The following is a 22,234-nucleotide window of genomic DNA, read 5'->3' as shown; positions in this document are numbered from 1 at the left end:
GACAGATCAGAAGAGTTGGATTACACTGAAGTAACAATAGAGGAAATTTAAGAATAAAATCAATAAATTAAACATTTATAAATCTCTGGATTAGATGGTATTCACCTGAGAGTTCTGAAGGAACACAAATGTGAAATTTAGAACTGCTGGCAATGGTATGAGTAATATCAGCAGTGGTTTGTGAGCCAGGGAACTGGCAGGGACGTGACTACATAATATCCATCATCCAAAAGGTGACCCCAGAAGTGATCCACGGAACTACAGACCAGCGAGTCTCAATTCTATCCCTGGCAAATTGGTAGAATCTATAACGAGGAATAAAATAAGTGAGTCGTTTAGAATTTCCCTTTACAAAAACCACGGTGACTCTTCCCCAGTATATCATATTTATCTGTCTCACCGATCTGCTGGAGTTCTTTAAGGGCATTAACAAACACATAGACAAGGGGGATCCAGCTGACATAATATATTTGGATTTCCAAAAAGCTTTTGGCAAAGTCCTTCACCAAAGGGTCTTAAAAAAAAAAAAAAAAAAAAAGCAGTGAGCTGTTACTGCATTGCAAGAAGGTTCTTTCATGGACTGAAAGCTGGTTTAAAAATAGGAAGCAAAAGGGAGAACTAGATGGTCACTTTTCTGGATTGAGGAAGGTCAATACAGACAGTCCTCAGACTTACAACAATTGGTTCCTGAAAACCATGTCTTAAGTCAAAACGTTGTAACTCGGAACCAATTTTCCAATAGGAAACAATGTTATAAATGGGGGATTGGTTCCTGAACCAAGGCCTGATACCCTATTTGCACCCCAAATAACCCAGAATTTTATACAGTACTCAATTAATTATATAAAATAAATAAATGTAGCTATATTACTTGTCTATATGTATTTATTTATGTATTTATAGTGTAAACAGCAATCATATTTATTTGTAAGGACTTCTTTGAGGTGACTTTGCTGGACTTTTTGAAGGGTTCTTGGCTGGAGTCTTCTCCGGAGTCTTGGCTGCAGGTTTTCCTGGAGTCTTGTCTACTTTCTTAAAGAAAGTGCCCAAGGAAGTTTGGACAGATGTTCTCTTCTTTTGCTTGTCAGTTTCTCTGTAGCAGCTGTACATGCTGCATATGCCCCTACCCTGATGCACTGCGTTCAATGTTAGGGTCATGTTCCTCAAACAGGGACAAAGCAGCTTCCAAATGTTGAAATGCCTCAGCCAACACTTTTGTTGTCAAGACTTTATAAGGAGGAGTCTCTTCAACAGTGGGTGCATCTTCTTCCTCTGCCACTTTTTGCTGTTCCAATTCAATGAGGTCCTCATTGGTTAATTCTTCAAAATGTGATGCCAGCAACTCATCAACATCTTCTGGTACAACGTCTAAGTTGAGTTATTTGCCCATTTCAACAACATTTTTAGTCACCTCTTCAACAGTGTCTGTAAAGCCTTGGAAATCCGACACAAACTTAGGACACAATTTTCTCCAAACACCATTCAAATTTGATTGTTTGACTTCATTCCATGCCTCACCAGTGCTCTTAACTGCATGGTAAATGTTAAAGCCTTTCTAGAATTTGTTCAGAGTTGGTCCACCTTCCTTCTCAATTGCTCTGATGGCCTGGGCAACTGTGCACCTAAGATAGCAGGCCCTGAAGGATGCAATTACCCGCTGGTTCATGGGCGGCAACAATGAGGTGGTGTTATGGGGCAGAAACACCACTTTGATGTCAGGATGCATGTCATCAAGGATGGTTGGATGACAAGGAGCATTGTTGAGGATTAACAACGCTTTAAATGCAAGATTGTTTTTGCTGCAATAATCACTGACACTTGGCACAAAATGATGATTAAACCAATCCTCAAAAATATTCTTACTGACCCATGCCTTTGGATTGGACTTCCATATCACTGGGAGAAAATCCTTGGAATGTCCCTTGAAAGCTCTGGGGGTTTCCAAATGGTATAAAACTAAGTTTAAGGTCATGTGCAGCTTTGGCACCAAGCAAAAGAGTGAACCTATCTTTAGCAGCTTTGTGCCCCGGCATAGATTTCTCTTCTTTGGCAATGTAGGTTCTTGACGGCATTTTTTCTGAAAGAGTCCAGTTTTGTCAACATTAAAAACTTGCTAAGCACAATAGCCACTCTCTTCAATGATTTCAGCCAACGTCTCAGGAAAAGCATGAGCTGCCTCTTCATCAGCACTGGCAGCTTCACTTGAGACCCTGATGTTATGCAAATTGGCCCTGGCTTTAAAATGCATAAACCACCCCCTACTTGCAGTAAAAGGCTTAGCATTAGAACTCTCCCCTTGTCGTTGCTTTAGATTATTATAAAGACTCCTAGCCTTTTCCTGAATGATGCCTAAACTCACAGGAGCACAACCATATGTCCAGAAGGGCAAGGGGGCGGGGGGGGTATGCCCCCGGATCACCCCGAGTGCAGCCCACCCCTCCTGAACCAGACCAGATCTGGGGTCATACGTTCCTCCCTCCCTGCCATGCCCTACTGGACAAGAGCAGGAGCCGCTGGACAGGCTGCATCTTCTCTTGTGGCTACCCAGCCCAGCCCCGGCACTACCTGCCTCACCCCAGTGCGCACAGCCGGGGGAAAAGCCGGATGAGCTGCGGCTTCTCCTGTGATCATCCAGCGCAGCCCTGGCACTGCCTGCCTCGCCCCAGTGGGAGCAGCTGGGGGAGCAGCTGAACAAGCTGTGGCTTCTCCTGCCACCTACAGTCCCCACTCCCAGAGCCTGGAGCAGCCCCAGCTGGGCAGCATTTGCCCCAGCCCCCTGTTCCAGCCCCCCGTAGGGGCCCTGGTCTGCCCCCCCATGGCCCTTTCCTTCCCCTTCCACCAACAGACCTGTATCCAGCATTCAGCATTGTAAAATTGAAACCCAGGTCGGAACTTCGAAACCCAGGTGTCAATTTACAAACATCGTAACTGTGGTTCGCCGTTACTAGAACCATCATAAGTCGAGGACTGCCTGTAGTGGGAACCCACAGGGCTCTATGTTGGGCCTGGTTTTAACATTTTCATCCATTGCCTGGGAAAGGGAATGCACAGTGAAATCTCATCATTTGCAGTCTGTACTAAATTGTTACAGGTAGTCAAAGCCTAAGGTGATGGTAAAGAGCAGTAGAAAGCTCTCTCAAACTATGCAAATGGGCAAAATGTGACAGATGAATGTCAATGTCAATGAGTGCAAATAAAAAATAACCTCAACTACATGTACTCAATGCTGGGTTCTGAACTAGCTGTTACAGCTCAGATAAGTGACTTTGGAGCCATTGTAAATAGTTCTAAAAATACTGGCTTAATATGAAGCAGCAATAAAAAGGCCAATAAAATGCTGGGCATCATGAAGGATGGTAATGAAAACAAAACAGAAAACATCAACATACTGTGAATACTGTGTGTACTTCTGATCTTGCATCTCAAAAAAGGAATAGTAGAATTAGAAAAGGTACAAAGAAGGTCAACAAAGATGACCTGGGGTACGGAGAAACTGCCATACCAGAAAGGCTAAAATGGCTAGGACTCTTCTGTTGGAAAGGAGAAGGCTGAGGAGGATATAATGGAGGTCTAAAAAAACCAAACAAACCACAAAGGATATGGACAAAGTAAATAGGAAACTATTATTCAACAAATCCCAGAATACTAGAACTATGGGGCATCCACTGAAATTAGCAGAAAAAAAAGGTTTAAAGCAAACAAGACAAAGTATTTTTTTTTATATGCAGTGTGCAGTTAACTAGTAGAGATCATTGCCACAGGATGTTGCAGCGGCAGATAGTATAACTAAGTTAAAAAACGGGCTAGGCAAATTCAGGGAGGATAGGTCCATTAACAGCAGTTAAGTAGAACAGTCAGGAATGCATCTGCTGCCATTCCAAAATCAATAATGGTGGATATCAGGAAAGGTATTACAGGGGCTGGATTACTTTAGATATACCCTATTCATATGCTCTCTCTTTAAGTCATCTACTACAGCTCTTGTCAGAGACAGGATACTGGGCTAGATGCATCATTTGTCTGACCTAGCAGGGCAATAGTTATGTTCTTATGTAATGTCCAGTGAAATATTTAATCACTCAGTGCTTTAGCTTCCTTGCTTGTAAGATGGCTACAACAATAATTGTGTGCCTACAGGCGTGTTGTAAATTACTTTGAATTACTGAGTAGAAGATTTTTCACCATTTTAGAAATCCTGTACCTTCCCTCATTGCCTTCTGCTGGATTGGATGAAGAAACAATAAATATGACAATGCAACATATTTATTAGGTATTTCTTAGCTGAAGTGTACCATATAGAAATTTAATAAATGCAGTACCAAAGTGCACCTCAAAAGGCAGTTTATTACAAATTAAATCAATGCATAATCAATTTCTAAATCACTCCTACACATTTGGAGGAAAGCCCTTTTAAATTTTTGTTTTCAAGATTAGGTTGAGAAGATCTGACCTCAAATGCATTCAGAGCTTCTTATATCACAACACCAGTAATGAAACAAAAATCTCTTCCAGGCTGAACATGTTTAGGTAAATCTTGATATCCCATTTGTGTGAAGATGTGATGTAAATAATCTTTGGCCTCTTCAAAAACAAGCTTCTCATGCAGAATTAGTTATACACCATTAGGAATGGCTTAATCCAATATCCCATAATGCAACAGGCTATTCTGGACAACCTCATCCTTGTGTAGCATGGACAGCAAATACAGGACTCAGAAATGTGATATATCTGTTTTCAGTAGTATGGAACCTGACAATAAAGAGAGAGCTTAATCTAACCAGCAGGTGCTGAGAAGAGGAAGAAATGAAATGAAACAAAGCTTTGTGTTATTTTCATGCCCTGGCAAAGTACTCTGCATGCCTGTCTTTGCTTTAATTCAAATGCATAAAAGGCAGTTTCCTGTTAATACAGCACTGACCTGACGCACTATGCTTTCAACACCCATCTCAATTCTAACAGAGTGAACTGCAGAAATATCCATCTCAAGATAAGTGGATCAAAACACTCAGAAGGCAGCTTGACCTATTTTCAGACTGCTCTCAACTTGAAGTATCTTTTTGATATTGCTTGCTTAGTTTTATTTTTTTACTTTAAACATTTTACAGGCTTTTTCACTGTAATTTTCATTTTAAGTGAACTCTAGAGCTTGCGAAAACTAACTGACCCTATTTAGAAACCATGGGCTTGTCAGAGTCCATGAAAGCTATTGGCCTATTTAAATTATGGGATTGGTATGCAGAGCCAAGCAAAAGATAGCCACACTCTCAGCAAGCGAACAGATCACAGACTGGAGGGTTAAAACAAGGAAACCATAAGACTTCAAGAGAGCCAATGAGTCCTTGAACCACCAAGAGGAGTGTGTCAGTAGAACAGAAAAGGAACCTACTATCTAGCTTCCAGCCCTGAAGTTTGAACTCCTTTGTTTATCCATAAATGTACAGCACAGGAAGCAGGTGCCACAGCAATGCTTTTTAAACACCATTTTGCCTGTCTTAAACTCTGAGGGCAGTTTATTATTCATGTCTATTTGGTCCAAACTTTGTCAAGACTGAAAATAAGAATGATAGTTATGCTTGTGTTTTTTACAGTACAGACTTTGGTCTGATAGGAAGCAGATAAAGACCACAAAAGATGATGTGTGGTCTGACAGAAAGCAGATAAAAATCACAGAACATGATGTTTAACTTCCCCAAATGTCACTGCTAGGTTAGGTTATACATCTGAGTTGTACTCTGTAGCTGACAATGAGCCAAGCAATTGCTTCATAGGTTGGCATTTTAGTAAACAAAGGATGGTTCCCACATGGACAAATGTATTATGCAGTTAAGTGAATTATGAATGTATCAGCTATGTATACAAGATTTGGAGTTTGCTGTATTATGAAAACTGATCATGTAGAACACTTGGTCCTTAGATTCCTAATGTTATGAAACATTGCTAAGGAGGCGTCATATGCCTGCCTGCCTCTCTGTCTGTCTATCTCCTTTAGACTGTGGGACAGGGTGTTCCTGATAAACCTAAGTCAGAAGAATTTGTTAGGGGAACAGGGAGCAGAATTTTTACAGTGCAACACCACTGACTTCATATTTAACAGAGATTCTGCTGGTATATGCTTATGCTAGCTATTTTAAAACACAGGTTTCTAACTCCTTTACAGAAAATGGACTAAATAGAGCTTTTTAAAATAAAGAAATCTGTATCCCTTACCTCATATTTAATATTCCAAAGGTTATAAGTCTAGCAGGAGTGATTAAGTACTATTACACAGACCAAATAAGGACTAAGCACAAGGACTACGGTCTAGACAATACTCCTATAAAAGGAACATAATTGTCTGGTAACAAAGCTAACTACAACTTCTAGCTTGCAGGTCTCAAAAAGGAGTTGAAAAAATATGGTCATTTAAGAAACTGAAGGGCTTTACTATTTTTTACTTCTTTCTTTCATGCTTGTATTCTGTTAGGAACAAAAAACGAATGTTCCTAAATCTGGGCTGTTCCATGATCTTGACATTTTAGCATATGTAGTATGGTAATAATCTACAGTCCTACGATTTCACTCAGTATATGGATGTAAATCTAGGTGTTGGTTCTGTCACTATGCAGATTCAGACATGTTTTTACTCTAAAACATATGCAAGACCAGCTCTTAATTTTGCAGAGCAGGTCTATCTCATCTTTATTTTAAACATGTACTAATACAAGGGGAACAACTTGCTAGGCAGCAGTAGCACAGAAAAGGAGTTGGGGATTACTGTGGACTAAAATCGGAATATCCTTCAACAGTAAGGTATAGCTGCAAAAAAAGAAGGGGAAAAAGTCCCCAACCATAAAGGCAAATCTCATTCCGAAGATGTATTAACAGAATGATCATCTGAAAGGCAGAGGAATTCATTATTCCACAGTACTTGGATATAGTAGAGCTTCAGGTACAGCACTGTGTTCTGTCCTGGGCATCAAACATTTAAAGTACAAAAGTAAGCAAATTGGAAATAGTTCAGATGATATGCAACAGAAATTATAAGAGATTTAGAAAGTAAGACTTCAGAGAAAAAGTTGAAAGTTGGGTTTACTTGGTATAGAAAAGAGAAGGGCAAGACAAAACATGATACCCTCTCTTACATACTTAACATCTATTATCTGTAAACATTACACTTAGATCAACCTAGCTAGGTTGATCTAAGTGCTGAACTGTACATCTGTTTGAGAATTTTAGACTGAGCAAAAAAATGGCTGGCCTGATCTAAATTAATTCACCTGAGAAGGTGCACTAAGTAGATCAGGATAACCTGAGCCCAATTTAGCTGAACGTATATATAAGTTTGGAGTGCAGCCCTAGTGTTTTCTTCTAGGTTGGCGGATCTCCTCCGGTGGGCTTTAAACTAGGCTCGTCGGGGGGAGGGGAAGATGAGAGCGGGGGAAGCTGTGGACCACCAAACCATGTGGCACCCACAAGGACAGCCCAGCCTGAAAGCATTGGGAACCTGAAAGCCATGGGGAGGCCAGCACTACGACACAGGTAAGAAACGAGAAGGTAAGAATCAAAGAGCCCCTTGGGACTCGGAGCCGGGGGGCAGCAAAGGCACCAGTCGCAGGGCTCAAGTGCCTATATACTAATGCTAGGAGCATGGGAAACAAGCAGGATGAACTAGCGCTCATGCTTGCACTAAACACCTATGACTTAGTGGGGCTAACGGAAACCTGGTGGGATTCATCCCATGACTGGGCGGTACATATTGAGGGCTATAGATTGTACAGAAAGGACAGGGTGGGGAAGAAAGGGGGAGGGGTTGCGCTCTATGTCAATGAGCAATATACATCAACCCTCATCAAGACGGAATCCAAGGATGAGGAAGTAGAAGGATTGTGGGTTAGGCTACATGGGGGGCAAGGAGAAAGGGATTTGGTGGTAGGGGTCTGCTACAGACCCCCACATCAAGGGGAAGAAAGAGATTCGGGACTCCTGAGGCAACTCTCGGAGACCATAAAAGCTAAAGAGGCGGTAGTCATGGGGGACCTAAACTACCTGGACATCTGCTGGGAGTCACAGACAGCAAAGTCCCATCGCTCACGCAGGTTTCTAACCTGTATACAGGACCTCCACCTGACACAGGAGGTACACGGTCCCACTAGGGGGAATGCCATACTGGATCTGGTATTGGCAACGGGAGATGACATGGTAGCGGACCTCCAGATCGGTAGCCATCTGGGGGACAGTGATCACCTAATAATAGAATTCATCATAAGACGGCGAGTGGGTAAGGTAACTAGTAGGGTGAAAGTGCTAGACTTTAGGAAAGCTGATTTCAATGAACTCAGGCGATTAGTCAAGGATGCACTGCAGAGTAGGAGATTTGAAGAAATGGAAGCCCAAGAAGGGTGGCTGTGCCTTAAGGAAACGATCCTTCGGGCACAAAGCAAGATGATCCCTGAGCGAGGCAAAAGAGGGAAAGGGGCCAGGAGGCTTCCCTGGCTGACCAGAGAAATCCAGGGCAGCCTAAGGGACAAAAGGGGAGCACATAAAAAGTGGAAACAGGGAGAGATCACCAAAGATGAATATACCTCCTCTGCTCGTGCTCGTAGGGAGGCAGTTAGATGGGCCAAAGCTACCATGGAGCTGAGGATGGCAACCCAAGTAAAAGACAACAAGAAATTGTTTTTTAGATATATAGGGAGTAAAAGGAAGGCCCAGGGAGGAATAGGACCCCTGCTAAATGGGCAGAAACAATTGGTGATAGACAGGGGGGACAAGGCTGAACTCCTCAACGAGTTCTTTGCCTCAGTGTTCCTAAGTGAGGGGCACGACAAGTCTCTCACTGGGGTTGTAGAGAGGCAGCAGCAAGGCGCCAGACTTCCATGCGTAGACCCTGAAATGGTGCAGAGTCATTTGGAAGAACTGGATGCCTTTAAGTCGGCAGGCCCGGAAGAGCTCCATCCAAGGGTGCTGAAGGCACTGGCCAACATCATTGCAGAGCCACTGGCGGGAATATTTGAAAGCTCGTGGCGCACGGGCCAAGTCCCGGAGGACTGGAAAAGGGCCAACGTGGTCCCCATTTTCAAAAAGGGGAGGAAGGAGGACCCGGAAAACTATAGACCTGTCAGTCTCACCTCCATCCTTGGCAAAGTCTTTGAAAAAATTATCAAGGCTCACATTTGTGAGAGCCCGGCAGGACAAATTATGCTGAGGGGAAATCAGCACGGGTTCGTGGCAGGCAGATCGTGCCTAACCAATCTAGTTTCTTTTTATGACCAGGTTACGAAACGCCTGGACACAGCAGGAGGGGTGGATGTCATATACTTAGACTTCAGGAAGGCCTTCGATACGGTATCCCACCCCATACTGATGAACAAGTTAAGAGGCTGTGACCTGGATGACTACATAGTCCGGTGGGTGGCGAATTGGCTAGAGGGTCGCACCCAGAGAGTCGTGGTGGATGGGTCAGTTTCAACCTGGAAGATTGTGGGCAGTGGGGTCCTGCAGGGCTCGGTCCTTGGACCGATACTCTTTAATGTCTTCATCAGTGACTTGGACGAGGGAGTGAAGTGTACTCTGTCCAAGTTTGCAGATGACACAAAGCTATGGGGAGATGTGGACACGCCGGAGGGCAGGGAACAGCTGCAAGCAGACCTGGACAGGTTGCACAAATGGGCAGAAAACAACAGAATGCAGTTCAACAAGGAGAAATGCAAAGTGCTGCACCTAGGGAGGAAAAATGTCCAGCACACCTACAGCCTAGGGAATGACCTGCTGGGTGGCATGGAAGTGGAAAGGGATCTTGGAGTCTTAGTGGACTCCAAGATGAACATGAGTCGGCAGTGTGACGAAGCCATCAAAAAAGCCAATGGCACTTTATCGTGCATCAGCAGATGCATGACAAATAGGTCCAAGGAGGTGATACTTCCCCTCTATCGGGCGCTGGTCAGACCGCAGTTGGAGTACTGCGTGCAATTCTGCGCGCCGCAATTCAAGAGGGATTCAGATAATCTGGAGAGGGTCCAGAGAAGGGCCACTCGTATGGTTAAGGGCCTGCAGACCAAGCCCTACGAGGAGAGACTAGAGAAACTGGATCTTTTCAGCCTCCGCAAGAGAAGGTTGAGAGGCGACCTTGTGGCTGCCTATAAGTTCATCACGGGGGCACAGAAGGGAATTGGTGAGGATTTATTCACCAAGGTGCCCCCGGGGGTTACAAGAAATAATGGCCACAAGCTAGCAGAGAGCAGATTTAGATTGGACATTAGGAAGAACTTCTTCACAGTTCGAGTGGCCAGGGTCTGGAACGGGCTCCCAAGGGAGGTGGTGCTCTCCCCTACCCTGGGGGTCTTCAAGAGGAGGTTAGATGAGCATCTAGCTGGGGTCATCTAGACCCAGCACTCTTTCCTGCTTATGCAGGGGGTCGAACTCGATGATCTATTGAGGTCCCTTCCGACCCTAACATCTATGAATCTATGAAGGCCAACTGCTCACCCCAGCTCCAAGGCTGTACTTTTACTGCTCTCCCTCCGCAACCCTGACTAAGATACAGTTAGCCCTCCAACTCCACAGCACGCCATGCGCCCCCCACCCCAGATGGACAACCCCTGATCCTACCACAACCCCAGACCTGCTAGTCCCTTCACACCCCAACTTAATTACATCATGCTTCTGGCAAGGTTTGTAGCACGTGGGAACATCTGTACATGCCCAGAGTGTTATAAGGAATATAATGATTGATTATACTCAATGCTCAGAGAAGCAGAAGAATACAGCCTGCTCACAATAAGCTTGCGATTACTTATTTTCCTATGATTTCTTACACAGTCACAAGCACGGTGCTTCTCAGTGAAGGCAGAAGAAGAAATAGTTGGCTTAATTTGCAGCAAGGGATATTTAGGTTGGATACTTGGAAAAGCTTTCTAATGATAAAGAAGGTTAAAGCACTGGCACAGGCTGCAGAGGGAGCTTAAAGAATCCTTGTCACTGGAGTTTTTTAAGAATAGGTTAGACAAACATGTCAGGGATGGTCTAGTAGTTATACTTAATCCTGTCTCACAGAAGGGCTATGGACTAGATGAGGGTGGCAGGGACAGAGGCCCAGCCCCTGCTACACTCCTGTGAAACCAGCCATGCTGGCTGGGAACTCACCAGTTTGGGTCTGGATGCACAGCGTGGCTATGGAGCATGGGAAAAAAAACACAGCTGCCAGCAATCCCGGGAACATGAGGACACATGCTGCTGGGAACCGGCAGTGAGGAGCGGGCAATTTAAAAGGAAGTTGCCGAGAGAACTCTGCGTTCAGTGTCCCCAGCACTGGAAAAGACCAGTGGAGCCTGCCGGATGGGAAGACCTCAGAGGAGAAGCTGCACACAGACCCTCTGGAACTGCCAGGACCAGGACCAGCCTGAGCAAGGAACAATGAACTCTCCTCAAAAGCTAAGTAAACATTGACTGGGGGGGTGGGAGGCAGGGGAAGTCTAGAGCAGAGGGTGCCTGAGTGGAGGGAAAGGAAGTCTGAGAGATTCATTTGTAAGTTTTGGTTTGTAAAGGAAAAGAGGGGATCAAGGCCCACGGCTAAGTGACCAGTTCTTTGATTTGGTGCATCCATGGCAGAGAATTATGCTGGGGGAAAGAAGAAGGTGAAAAAAAACCCTTCCCCAAAGATTTTAGTTAGAGTTAAGAAAGAAGCTGGACCCTGTTCTCATAAGAACAGGGTCCAGCTTCTCACATGTTAAGAAGCCACAGTCAAAAGGCCAGGGGAGAAAGGGGAAGAAAGCTGAATGAGTTCCCAAAGATAATTTTGTTTTGATTTGATGGGAATGTTTATATATCTGCTGAACTGATGGGCTAGGGACAGATATTAAAGAGCCTGAGCCTGAATTGATTCAATCTTTGCAGGTTAGTCTAACCTGGCTAGGTTACATCAGTCTTGTAACCGGGTAGACATCCCAGAAATGCAGGCACATGCCTCAATGCCTCAGGCTAGAAGCCAGGGGGGGTGCTACAGCAGCCCTCCATCACTTCCACAGGGCGGAGCTGAGGGGGCATGGCCAGGCCTTGGCAGGATGCTCTGATTATTCCCCCCACCTCCTAAGCAGCCCAGCAGGGAGTGTTTATCAACCCAGTAAGAAAACAAAGCCTCTCTCCATAAACTAATGGAGCTCTTCTTAAACAGCTCTTTCACAGAAGGACATTAAGCTACCTGTTGATTAGCTCCAAAAAGCCTGTCTGCCTGTTGTCTCCCAGAGCACAAACCAAAGCCAGCATGTGGTATGCTAGCTAATGAGATGCCTGTGTAAATCAGAGAAGAGGAGGGAATAATCCCTGCTCAGCAGCAAGAAACCAGGCAGACGCTCTGTGTCTGCAAGTCTCTGCCAGAGCTCTGGCCAGGGAGCAGAGGAGAAGGGCCAGCTCTTTTGTGAAAAAGAGAGCCCCGCCCAGCCCAGAGAGCATGCCAGGATGTTGAGGGTGTCTGGTTTATCTTAAAATCAGCAAGAGAACTGGGACAGACATTGCATAAACCGGTTTGAGCCAAATCAGTTAAGTTTGATACTACATTCAACCAGGTTTATCTCAAACCAGTTTCAGCCATTTTCAAACTGGTTTATGTGCACTGAACATCTGTTCTGTTACAGGTTTAAACCAGTTTACGATCACTTAAACTAGTTTATGTGTAATGTCTGTCCCTAGCCATGGAGGAGTAGAAATGGATGCTGTGAGTTGAAGACTAGGGGGAGAGAGGCAAAGAATAGTCTCTAATCGCCATCCATGGAGAATACTGACCATCAGCCCAAGAGGAAATGGAGAGAGTGTAGGGAAGGTAGAGCCCTACGGAGGAACTGCCACGGGTCAAGCTGATTGCCTAGTCAAGAATATCAGTCCTCCCAAACACTCATGTTTCATCAAGGCATGGCAGACGAATGGGAGGTACAGCCGGAGGTCAGAATAACCCAATGAGATGCTGAAGCAGAAGACTACAGCCCGCTCACAATAAGCTTGCAATTACTTAATTTCCTATGATTTCTAACATAGTCACAAGCACGCTGCTTCTCAAATTACCCTTCTGGGAACCCAAAAGAGATGGCTAAAAGTTTTCTGCTTGTGTAAACTGGTACCATTCTATTGACTTAATGGGACTACAGAAAATTATACCAGCAGAGTGTTTGGCCTAATACATTTCTTATGAGGTCTCTTAAATGACAATCCTCTTTTCCATAGCAGTACAGCACATCATAGGCAATGTTCCTTGCTCTACAGACATGGAATTGGTAGGGGGGTAATTACTCACTCTTCGTCTGGCTTCTGCTTTCTGAAAACACTCATGCTGTATAAAGATAACTGCAGCAAGGATCCTGGACAGTGATGATGGCGATGACGTATTTTCGTTATCCAATATGTTGAATGCATGTTCCATGGTCATCTCCCTTTCTGGACTCCTACAATATAGCCATGGAAGATGTAGTGAACCAACATGGCAGAGCATCTGAATGCAGGTGATAGGTGTTTTTTTTAAACCAGGCTATTCATTTCTTTCAAAACTCTTTAAGTTTACTTAAAACTTGATTGTCTTTTCCAGTAACAGAAGATCATGATATTCACAGTGGCATGCAAAATACTTTGGGGAAAAAAACGAACACATGACAAGTGTAGTTCTGAAATGAGGGCTAGGAATAAACATTCAAAAAACCCAGGCCTGAATTGATTCAATCTTTGTAGGTAAGTCTAACCTGGTTAGGCTGAATCACTTTGTAACATGCCTGCAGTGGCCCCGGCTAGAACCCAGGGGGCACTAGAGCAGCCCTCCTTTCCTTCCCCAGGGCTGAACTGAGGGGGGTGTGGCCAGGCCCTGGCAGGATTAGGGAAGGGTGCCCCCCCTTGAATGATAACAGAGCATTTATCAGCTCAGTTATGAGCACTTATCACCTCAGCAGAAAAGAAACAGCTTCTCTCATTAGTTCAAACTCTTTTTAAACAAAGAAGGAACGAAGGGACATTACCAGCTGAGCTTTGATTAGCTCCAAAAAGTCCTAAGCCAACACTGCTATTTGCCACAGCATGTGTCTGTTAGCTAATGCTGAATTTCTGTACAAGGCAGAGGGGACAGGGGATCCCTGCTTATCAGGAAGTGGGGAGGGGAGGGGGAAAGCAGGCAGACGTTGCTGTGCCTGCAAGTCCCTGCTGGAGTTGCAGCCAAGGAGCAGAGGGGAGGGGCCAGCTCTGCTGTGGAGCAGACAGCCATGCCTAGATCAAAGAGCATGCTGGGATGCTGGGGGAGTCTGGTTTAAGTTAAATTAGCAGGGGGTCTGGGCCAGACATTGCATAAACTGGTTTGACCCAGATCAGTTAAGTCTGATACTACATTCAACTGGGTTTATCCCAAACCAGTTTCAGCCATTTTCAAACTGGTTTATGTGCACTGAACATCTGTCCTGTTACAGGTTTAAACCAGTTTCTGATCACTTAAACTGGTGTATGTGCAATTACTTAAACTGGGGTATGTGCAATATCTGTCCCTAGCCGAGGAGATTCAGTACAAAATAAACACTACTGGAATTACAAACAAAAGTAGAAGTTCAAAAAGGCAAAGCATTCAGCTCCTGTAGGGGATGAACAGTACATGAAAGTGTAGGCCCTAATGAAGGACAATGAGTTAAAATTATAGGGGCTCTTAGTGACCATCAGGTATTTCAATGTTTACTTTTCTCACCAGTACCATTTATATAATATATAGTCACTGTAGCTGTTTTAGTGTTCTATCCATTTTTTTCTGCTGTATTCATGGAGTGCTTGAAGCATTGACCTTTTTTTCTTGGGTGTATACAAAATACTCTAGTTCCAAGCAGATGGAAAATGCCTGCTTAAGGTAGAACAAAACAAACAACCAACAAAAAATGACAATGCCATTTACTAAACTGAATGTGTAAATATTTTCACAGTGTCATTCAGAAACTGGGACTGCACACAGACCTTTGGGGAGGTTATATTGCATTAAAATTGGTCGCCTGATCTAAATTAGTTTGCCCAGGTGTGAACCTTACACTTGGATCTCTAGTAGGTTGATTTAAGTGCAAGCTGCGGAAATGATTCAGGAAGATTAGATTGGTCTAAAAATGGCTGACCCAATCTAAATTATCCCTGCCTCTGAGGTAGTCTAACTTAGATTTGGTTGGCCTTTTTTAAACTGATCTAATTGTCCTGAACCTCTGTACAGTTCCCAGTGCAGCCCCAAGGCTGGAAAAGCCCAGCTCCTGGCCCCAGCCCCAGAACTGTGCTTTTCCTACCTGTTCCCCTGACACCAGGCTATTTTTAGCCCCCTAGCTCCTTGCCTCACCCCCAGATGTACAACCCTCCCCCCTACCAGCCCAGCAATCCCCCCCATTCCACAAGCCACAGTTAATACCGGTTTTATCAGCATTCACCTAATGCTGGGAGCTAAGGAAGTAAGTTGCAGTGGGGGAAGGGATGGGGGCTAGGTTGGTTGGGGGGGGTGGGATGCGGAATAGGTTATTTGTCTGGGTTCAGGGGGGATAAAAATTAGTCCCTGGTGAGGGGCAGGAGGGTGGAGAACATTTTTTTCTGAAAGAACATTTTTTCTCCGCTTGTCCCACCAAAGCTCACTCCCCCCTACCCCCCCCATCTTCCCTGTGGATCCTGCCTGACCCCAATAACCCTACAGACTCCCTGATCCCCCCCACCCCCACTAGTACCCTCCATCCTGATTTATGTTTGATTGGGTGGCTATTTTTAACTCAATCCAGCCTCCCCCTAACCTCCCCAAATATCTGTACACAGCCTAAGTGTCCATTTTCCTGCTACCTCTTAGCATCTTTGCCTGAATGACAATTACATCAGACAACTAAAACAAAAGATGGAAGGAGAAGTCATCAGGTTCATTATTTTTTTTATAAAAATTACCTACAAGGGATCTATACTAATAAAATATGTATGCATTATGCATGCACATTAAGCATAAACTTAGAACAGATTTTTTAAAAAGTCCCTCATTACCCTCCAAAAATATTTCTCATTTACAGACAGCTGGCCAGGAAAAGGAATTTCAGTTCCAATTTTTTTTTAAGTTTTTGAAATTGTAGTATTATTTAAAATCCTAAATGGGGCAAAAGGCCAGAAAATTGATGTTTTTGAGAAAGTGAAAGAATGCAATATTTAGATTTGGAAATACAAATGTTTTCAAAGTGATGCTTTCCAGCTGCCCCAGCAGGTAGCCAAGCCCAAGTTTCAGTCTGCACAATGAACTGCAGCTACATATCCTAGAAGACTAGGTTTACCCTCACTCTACCAGTTGGACTGCAGAGAAGAAGAGTGCGTGAGACAGGCAATGTTCTGTCAAAAAAAAATTGATATTAAAACATTTTTCCCAGAAACATTTCTAGTTTGCTGAATTGGAAAACGCTAATGAAATTAAATTTAGTTGGAATTTTCTTTAGCAGCTTTGAGTGGAAAGCTATAAACAGACATCGCCAAATAAAGCAGATAATCTGTGCAGGGATGTGACCAGACACACAGCTGATCTGCTTCATCAGGCGACAAAGACATTACTTGTTGTTCCACAGAGTTGGGTCCCTGCCACTCCTGGAGCTTCAGGGACCCAATCCTGCAGGACAGCTGCAAACAGAGGAACTTTAGGCTCCCTGCTGGCAGACACATGCCCTGGGAAGCCCAACACTCTCCCACCATAAAGCAAACAGCTGTCCATCACAAAGTGGCACACATTTATGTTATCTACTGTTGCAGCCACAATTTTGGGCATCTGTAGTGTGATGAGGGGCACAGACATCTGTTTACTTGGCTTTTGTGCTGCCCTAAAAAGCCTAAGTTAACATCTGTGAGTGCTGGTGGTTGATTTAGGGCTTAACGCATGAGTACTTTAGGTGCAAGAACAGAGATCAATTCCGACATTTGCATCACAAGTGAAATTATACTTTTATATCTTGTAGATTCTAACTCCTATTATGTTTTCTTTTTTTAATCATGCAGTTTTCTTTCTTTTTTCATCTCTGACTTAATATTTTGAGTAGATATATTTAAAATGTAGAGGATAAGGAATGCTCAGTAGGACAAACACATGCTCTCAATAACAGCAGGGCAACTCTGTAAAAGACAGGGCACAAATAAAAGCTGGAATTAAGGGAAACTGCCTGAGAAGGTCAGAGGGAACAGCGAAATAAAAATCTGCACAGGTTCAAAATTAAAAACAATAAGTGTCTCTTGTGCACCCTTACTATGTCCTGCAGTGCTAGCACTATTCATCATTTGAGTTCAGATAGCAAATAAGGCCAGTTTTAATGGGTCTCAGTATAGTCGGATTTGTAATTCACTTGCATTTTTTCTTACTGAGCAAACAAATCTGTCAGTGATCCCCTGCAAGGCATATTTAAAAATTCAAAACACAGTTTCAAAAAATCTAAATTTGTTGCCCTGATTTAGTTGTACTTTTACAAATGATCAAATACAAGGGCTAGAGGCTGACATTCAAAAAACCTGAGCCTGAATTGATTCAATCTGTGTAGGTTAGTCTAGCCTGCCTACATTGAACCAGTTTGCAAGTGTACAAACATTTTCTCTGGACTGAGGAAATGCAGGAACGTGCCTGCAGTGGTTCAGACAAGAAGCCAAGGGGTGCTAGAGCAGCCCTCCCTTCCCTTCCACAGTGCTGAGTTGGGGGGGGTTATGGCCAGGACATGGCAGGATGCTCTGATTAGGGAGCGGTTTAAACCCCTACCCTGGCCTGCACTGTTCTAGGTTTTTCGCCACTCACTGCTCAAGGGGCAGGAATGTTGCCAGCCCCCAGCCCCTGGCTAGCACTCTAATACAAAGGGAGAGGGGGAGGGAGGACTGCTTGTGTGTTGTACATGTATCTGTTGATGATACTGAGCTTTCCAATCTCCCTCTCCCTGCTTCTTCATACTGTCTGCAGTAAACCTGACAGGCGAGGGAGCCAGCAGGGAGCTGATAACACAGTGTTTATCAGCCTATCAAGAAAACAAAAGCCTCTCTCATTAGTTCAAGCTCTTCTTAAACAGCTTTTTCCAGGGAAGGAATGGAGGGACGTTACCAGCTGACCTGTTGATTTGCTCCAAAAAGCCCTAAGCAGTCATTCCTGCCTGCCTTTGTCCTGTCCCAGTGAAATCGGAGACACACACACACAGACACCTTTCAGCATTAGCTAGCGTACCACATGTCAGTTAGGGTTCGTGCAGTGGGAAATGGGAGGGAGGGAGCGGGGTGATCCCTGCTTGAGCAGCAAGTGGCAGTGGGGGGGTGGAAGGCGGGGCAGAGGGATCCAAACAGACCCTGCTGTGCCTGCAATTTCCACCAGAGCTCTGGCTAGGGAGCAGATAGCCCAGCCTGGTCCAGGTCAGCCCAGCCCAGCTCTCTCTGGAGTAGACAGCCCAGCCCAGGGCTGCAAAGCATCTGGGATGCTGGGGGACGCTGGTTTAAACTTAAACCAGGAAGGGGTCTGGGACAGACATTGCATAAATCGGTATGACCCAAATCAGTTAAGTCTGGTACTACATTCAACAGGTTTATTTTAAACTAGTTTCAGCCATTTTGAAACTGGTTTATGTGCACTGAACATCTGTTCTGTTATAGGTTTAAACTAGTTTCTGATCATTTAAACCAGTTTATGTGTAATGTCTGTCCCTAACCTATGTTACTGATTAGCAAATAGGTAAATTAACTTCCAGGTCATTCTAAGAGACAGCTAGCCAGCTTACCTTAATTACCAAAATACACAGGAGCTGTAAGACAATTTTTGTCTGATCCTTTTGTGGTCGCCTCAGTATAAATCAACATTTGACTCAAAGAGAAAGTTGCTTCCTAAACAGCTTTGTAACATCCAAGAGCAGCAGTATGCCAGGAGCCCTACACATCTTTAGTGTGAGAAAGATTCTTGTGCATTGCCTTACTGGTATTAGTTTTAAAATGCATTTGTACGCAATTTAAATTCTATGCAGATATAGTCTACTATTTGTCAATTCACTTAACATGTATAATTATTTTATATTGTCTTGATTGTTAAGGGACACAAGTTGAGAACTGAATACAAACTTACATGCCACTTGAAAAATCAAATGACTTGAAACCGGATTTTATTGACTATCACTGTGGGTATAACATTCTACAACCTTGCAATCAAAAAAGGAAGGAGTAAACCTTGACCTCACTACAAGCAGAACTGAAACCTTAAATTTTTAAATATTCTCTTTTTCATAGCTGAACAATAATCACTGTGAGCTTTTCTTATGTGGCCAAAAGCTGCAGTTTTTACTTACATGTCAGAGAGAGGTTTTGGGGAAGGGAACTCCAGTTTGGGTAAAATCCTGGACCCACTGAAGTCAGAGAGTTTTGCAATAGACATCAATGGGGCCAGAATTTTGCTTACTTTATTTTACAGAAATAAGGCCCAAATCCTAATTCTGCTCACACTGGCATAATTTGTGTAGGGTCTAACTATAAGGAGTCATTAGAAACTGATGGAGGATTGGAGGATTTGGTTCAAAGCAATTAATACTCCAGCATTTACTCCAAGAGAAATCCTTTTCTAAATCTTCTATTTGTGGAGATTACTGTTACAAAAAAGCATCTGCAGGGCCAAATAACATTCTCTTCTATTGATATAACTTCATAACAATTCAGTTTTAGGCTGACAGTGAATTGACTCAACTTCAGCAAAGTTACTGAGGACTTACAGTGGTGAAACAAAGCAAAGTCTTTTAAACACTCAATTCAACTTTAAGCTGTGCAGTGGGCACAAGCAGACTAACTATGTGATTATGGACCACGGTGAATTGCAAACAAAGACTAAACATGTCTAGGAGGCAGAATTTGTTTTAAGGTGCTTGAACAGAATAATACATCTACAAATCTTATTTCATACAAGCCAATGTAGCCAATCCCTTCTTGAGTATTTAACGACAGTTTGCTTGTCTAGATGTTAATTTACCTTGTGTTTTATATCAAGTCTTCTCTAGCCTCTAATACAAGCTATCCTGTTCTATATAGGCTTTTATTCCTTGGGTAAATGCAGAACTCTTAGAGAGACATACGATACATTTTCAGAGTACAGTTCAAATTTGAACTGTTAGTCTCTGCCACCTTTCTATCTTCTGCTCTAGTACTGCATATTATAATGTCTGAACACTGGCTGTACATGGAAAAATGGTCAAGTCCTGTAGCAAGACTCCATCAAGTGAGGTTGTAAACATAAAGGCAAGCAAGCCAAAAAACAGTTTGGGGGAGTGGGGGAGAAGGAGTCCAAAGGTTACGTGATTGTAGAAACAGGAAAATTCCCTAGCAACAGTCTTTGCTATCACAAAACAAGTATCATTTGCTACTAAATGACATGAATAACATGTATGCAAATAAGAAGTAAAAAAGGACAAACTGTACAAATAACACTTTCTGTTTATTCAATAGTTCATTCTGAGCAATCATAGGAATCAGAGCTGGCTGAAATTCAGAATTTCCATTTTGAGGGATAGTCCAACATTTCAAAATTGGAACACAGACTAAAAATTTTGAAATTTCCTGTGGAAAGGAAATTCAGAAAACTTTTCCATTTGGAAAAAAAATCTAAATACTGAGAAACCTGTTTAAAGTTTTAGAAGTCAGGGCAACCTGGGGAATTTCTCCAGGGGTGAGGGAGTCACCCTCTGCAAATGGAGGAGGCTAAAAGCTCTGAGAGTTGTTGCTATGGAACTGGGAGGCTAGAAGTCACGGCTGCATTCAGGTTCCTGGTCTTCCAGGCTCTTTCCTGCTGAGCAAAGATTGAGCCAAGGTTCTTAGGTTTTTCAGGCTGCCTGATAAAGAGTTGTGAAGCCACACGACTCCCAGAACCATAGCAGTCCATATGCTGGGGACTGCCATGAACCAGTCCCTCCTGGTCTGGGTTGCAAGGTAAGGTACTCAGGAAACCCAGTCTGTTTTTTCATACAAATTTCACTAAATCAAAGTGTTTCTAAGAAACTTTTCTTTTAATGAACTAGTATGTTCTAATAACAAAGTATTTCATCAGAACGTTTCTGACAAACTCTAAGAGAAACCAGAGTTGAACTGATCTGGTCTATTCATTGGTACAAAGCCTATCAATATATTATTGTAACATAAGCTAGATTGCAAACAATTTGGTGCAAATGCCACATTTCTAACCCCAACCTTCAAGCTCTGCACTTACTTATGAGCTATTGCCCAGAGGTACACCTATTCTTTCTATTCAGCTGGAAAACACAAGGGTGCAGAATCCATATGAAAGCTTCTGATTTCTTGCTGTAAACTTGAGGAGAATTAGGCTCAGGCTTACTTACCCTAGTTGAGATCCAGCAGTGGCTACTCTTTCCGTCTGTAAGAGCCCGGTTCCTGCTGCCGCCATAGCAGCTGTCATTGCCATCCTCCTCCTGTCAGTCTCTGCAGCGCCACTTGTCACTGAAGTTGGCTTGGAAACTTCTCTTATGGTTTGTGTGCTTCTGGCTGTGCTTTGGTGCCAGCTGGACCTCAAGGATGGCCTGGTCTGAGATGCAATTTGGGATGCAATATTTGATCTGACTTGTCCCATGGCACTACCCAAGGTCAAGTAGTTCTCTTTCTCCAAGACGTTGGTCATACTGCGACTGTTCCCATCTTGTTGGTACAAAGGTGCAGTAGGGCTAGTAGGGACACTGTCAAAGACTGTGTTATTAATGGGCCCTATATAGAATTGTCTTGGATAAGTATGTCCTCTGCTTATAGAAGCCTCCTTACTGTAACTCATGATGTCAGAGCGAGCGTATCTTGGTGGAACAACAACATTGGACCTCCTATTATCTCCATGCCTTTGAGTGAATCCAGACTGATTCCCTCTGTTGTAATAGAAATCATTGTGCACAAATACCATCTTCTCGGGGCTACTCTGGGGACAAATCTCTAATCTCTTTAGAGGCTGCCTTTGAGACCTCTCTTCTACTGTTGTGAAAACATTATATTGTAAGGATTTATTCCCCCAGCCATTTGTAAAAGTAGTTGGTGAGCCTGCCTGCACAAAAAAGATGCAAAAAAATAACAAAAGTCACAAAGAAGATAGCACTTTGGTTTCACAATAACAACAAAAACAAGGTTGCTAATTTCTATTTGAGCAGGTCAATAAACTGTGATTTCCACTAGAAGTATGGATGAAAATGGGTTTTATTACACTTTTGTGACTTCCCAGTGAAACTAAGAGGGAGTATTTTCTAGTCATTAGCCAGGGACTGAAAGTCAGGAC

General features: G+C 43.5%; 1 protein-coding gene across 1 annotated transcript in view; it reads right to left on the bottom strand.

Annotated features, from left to right (window-relative positions):
* PKP2 (plakophilin 2) overlaps positions 1 to 22,234 on the bottom strand; it is an 80,139-nt gene that overhangs the window by 47,594 nt on the left and 10,311 nt on the right. Inside the window, exons 3-4 of the mRNA XM_006268639.4 lie at positions 21,303 to 22,006; positions 13,262 to 13,409 (exon numbers count right to left, since the gene is read on the bottom strand). Of these exons, the coding sequence (XP_006268701.3) occupies positions 13,262 to 13,409; positions 21,303 to 22,006 (852 nt within the window). The remainder of the gene's footprint in view (positions 1 to 13,261; positions 13,410 to 21,302; positions 22,007 to 22,234) is intronic.

The sequence above is a fragment of the Alligator mississippiensis genome, chromosome 4, assembly GCF_030867095.1.
Source record: "Alligator mississippiensis isolate rAllMis1 chromosome 4, rAllMis1, whole genome shotgun sequence".
Classification (NCBI taxonomy): Eukaryota; Metazoa; Chordata; order Crocodylia; family Alligatoridae; genus Alligator; species Alligator mississippiensis.
Note: the sequence above shows the minus strand (reverse complement) of the source record. Positions and strands in the feature narration are given on the sequence as shown.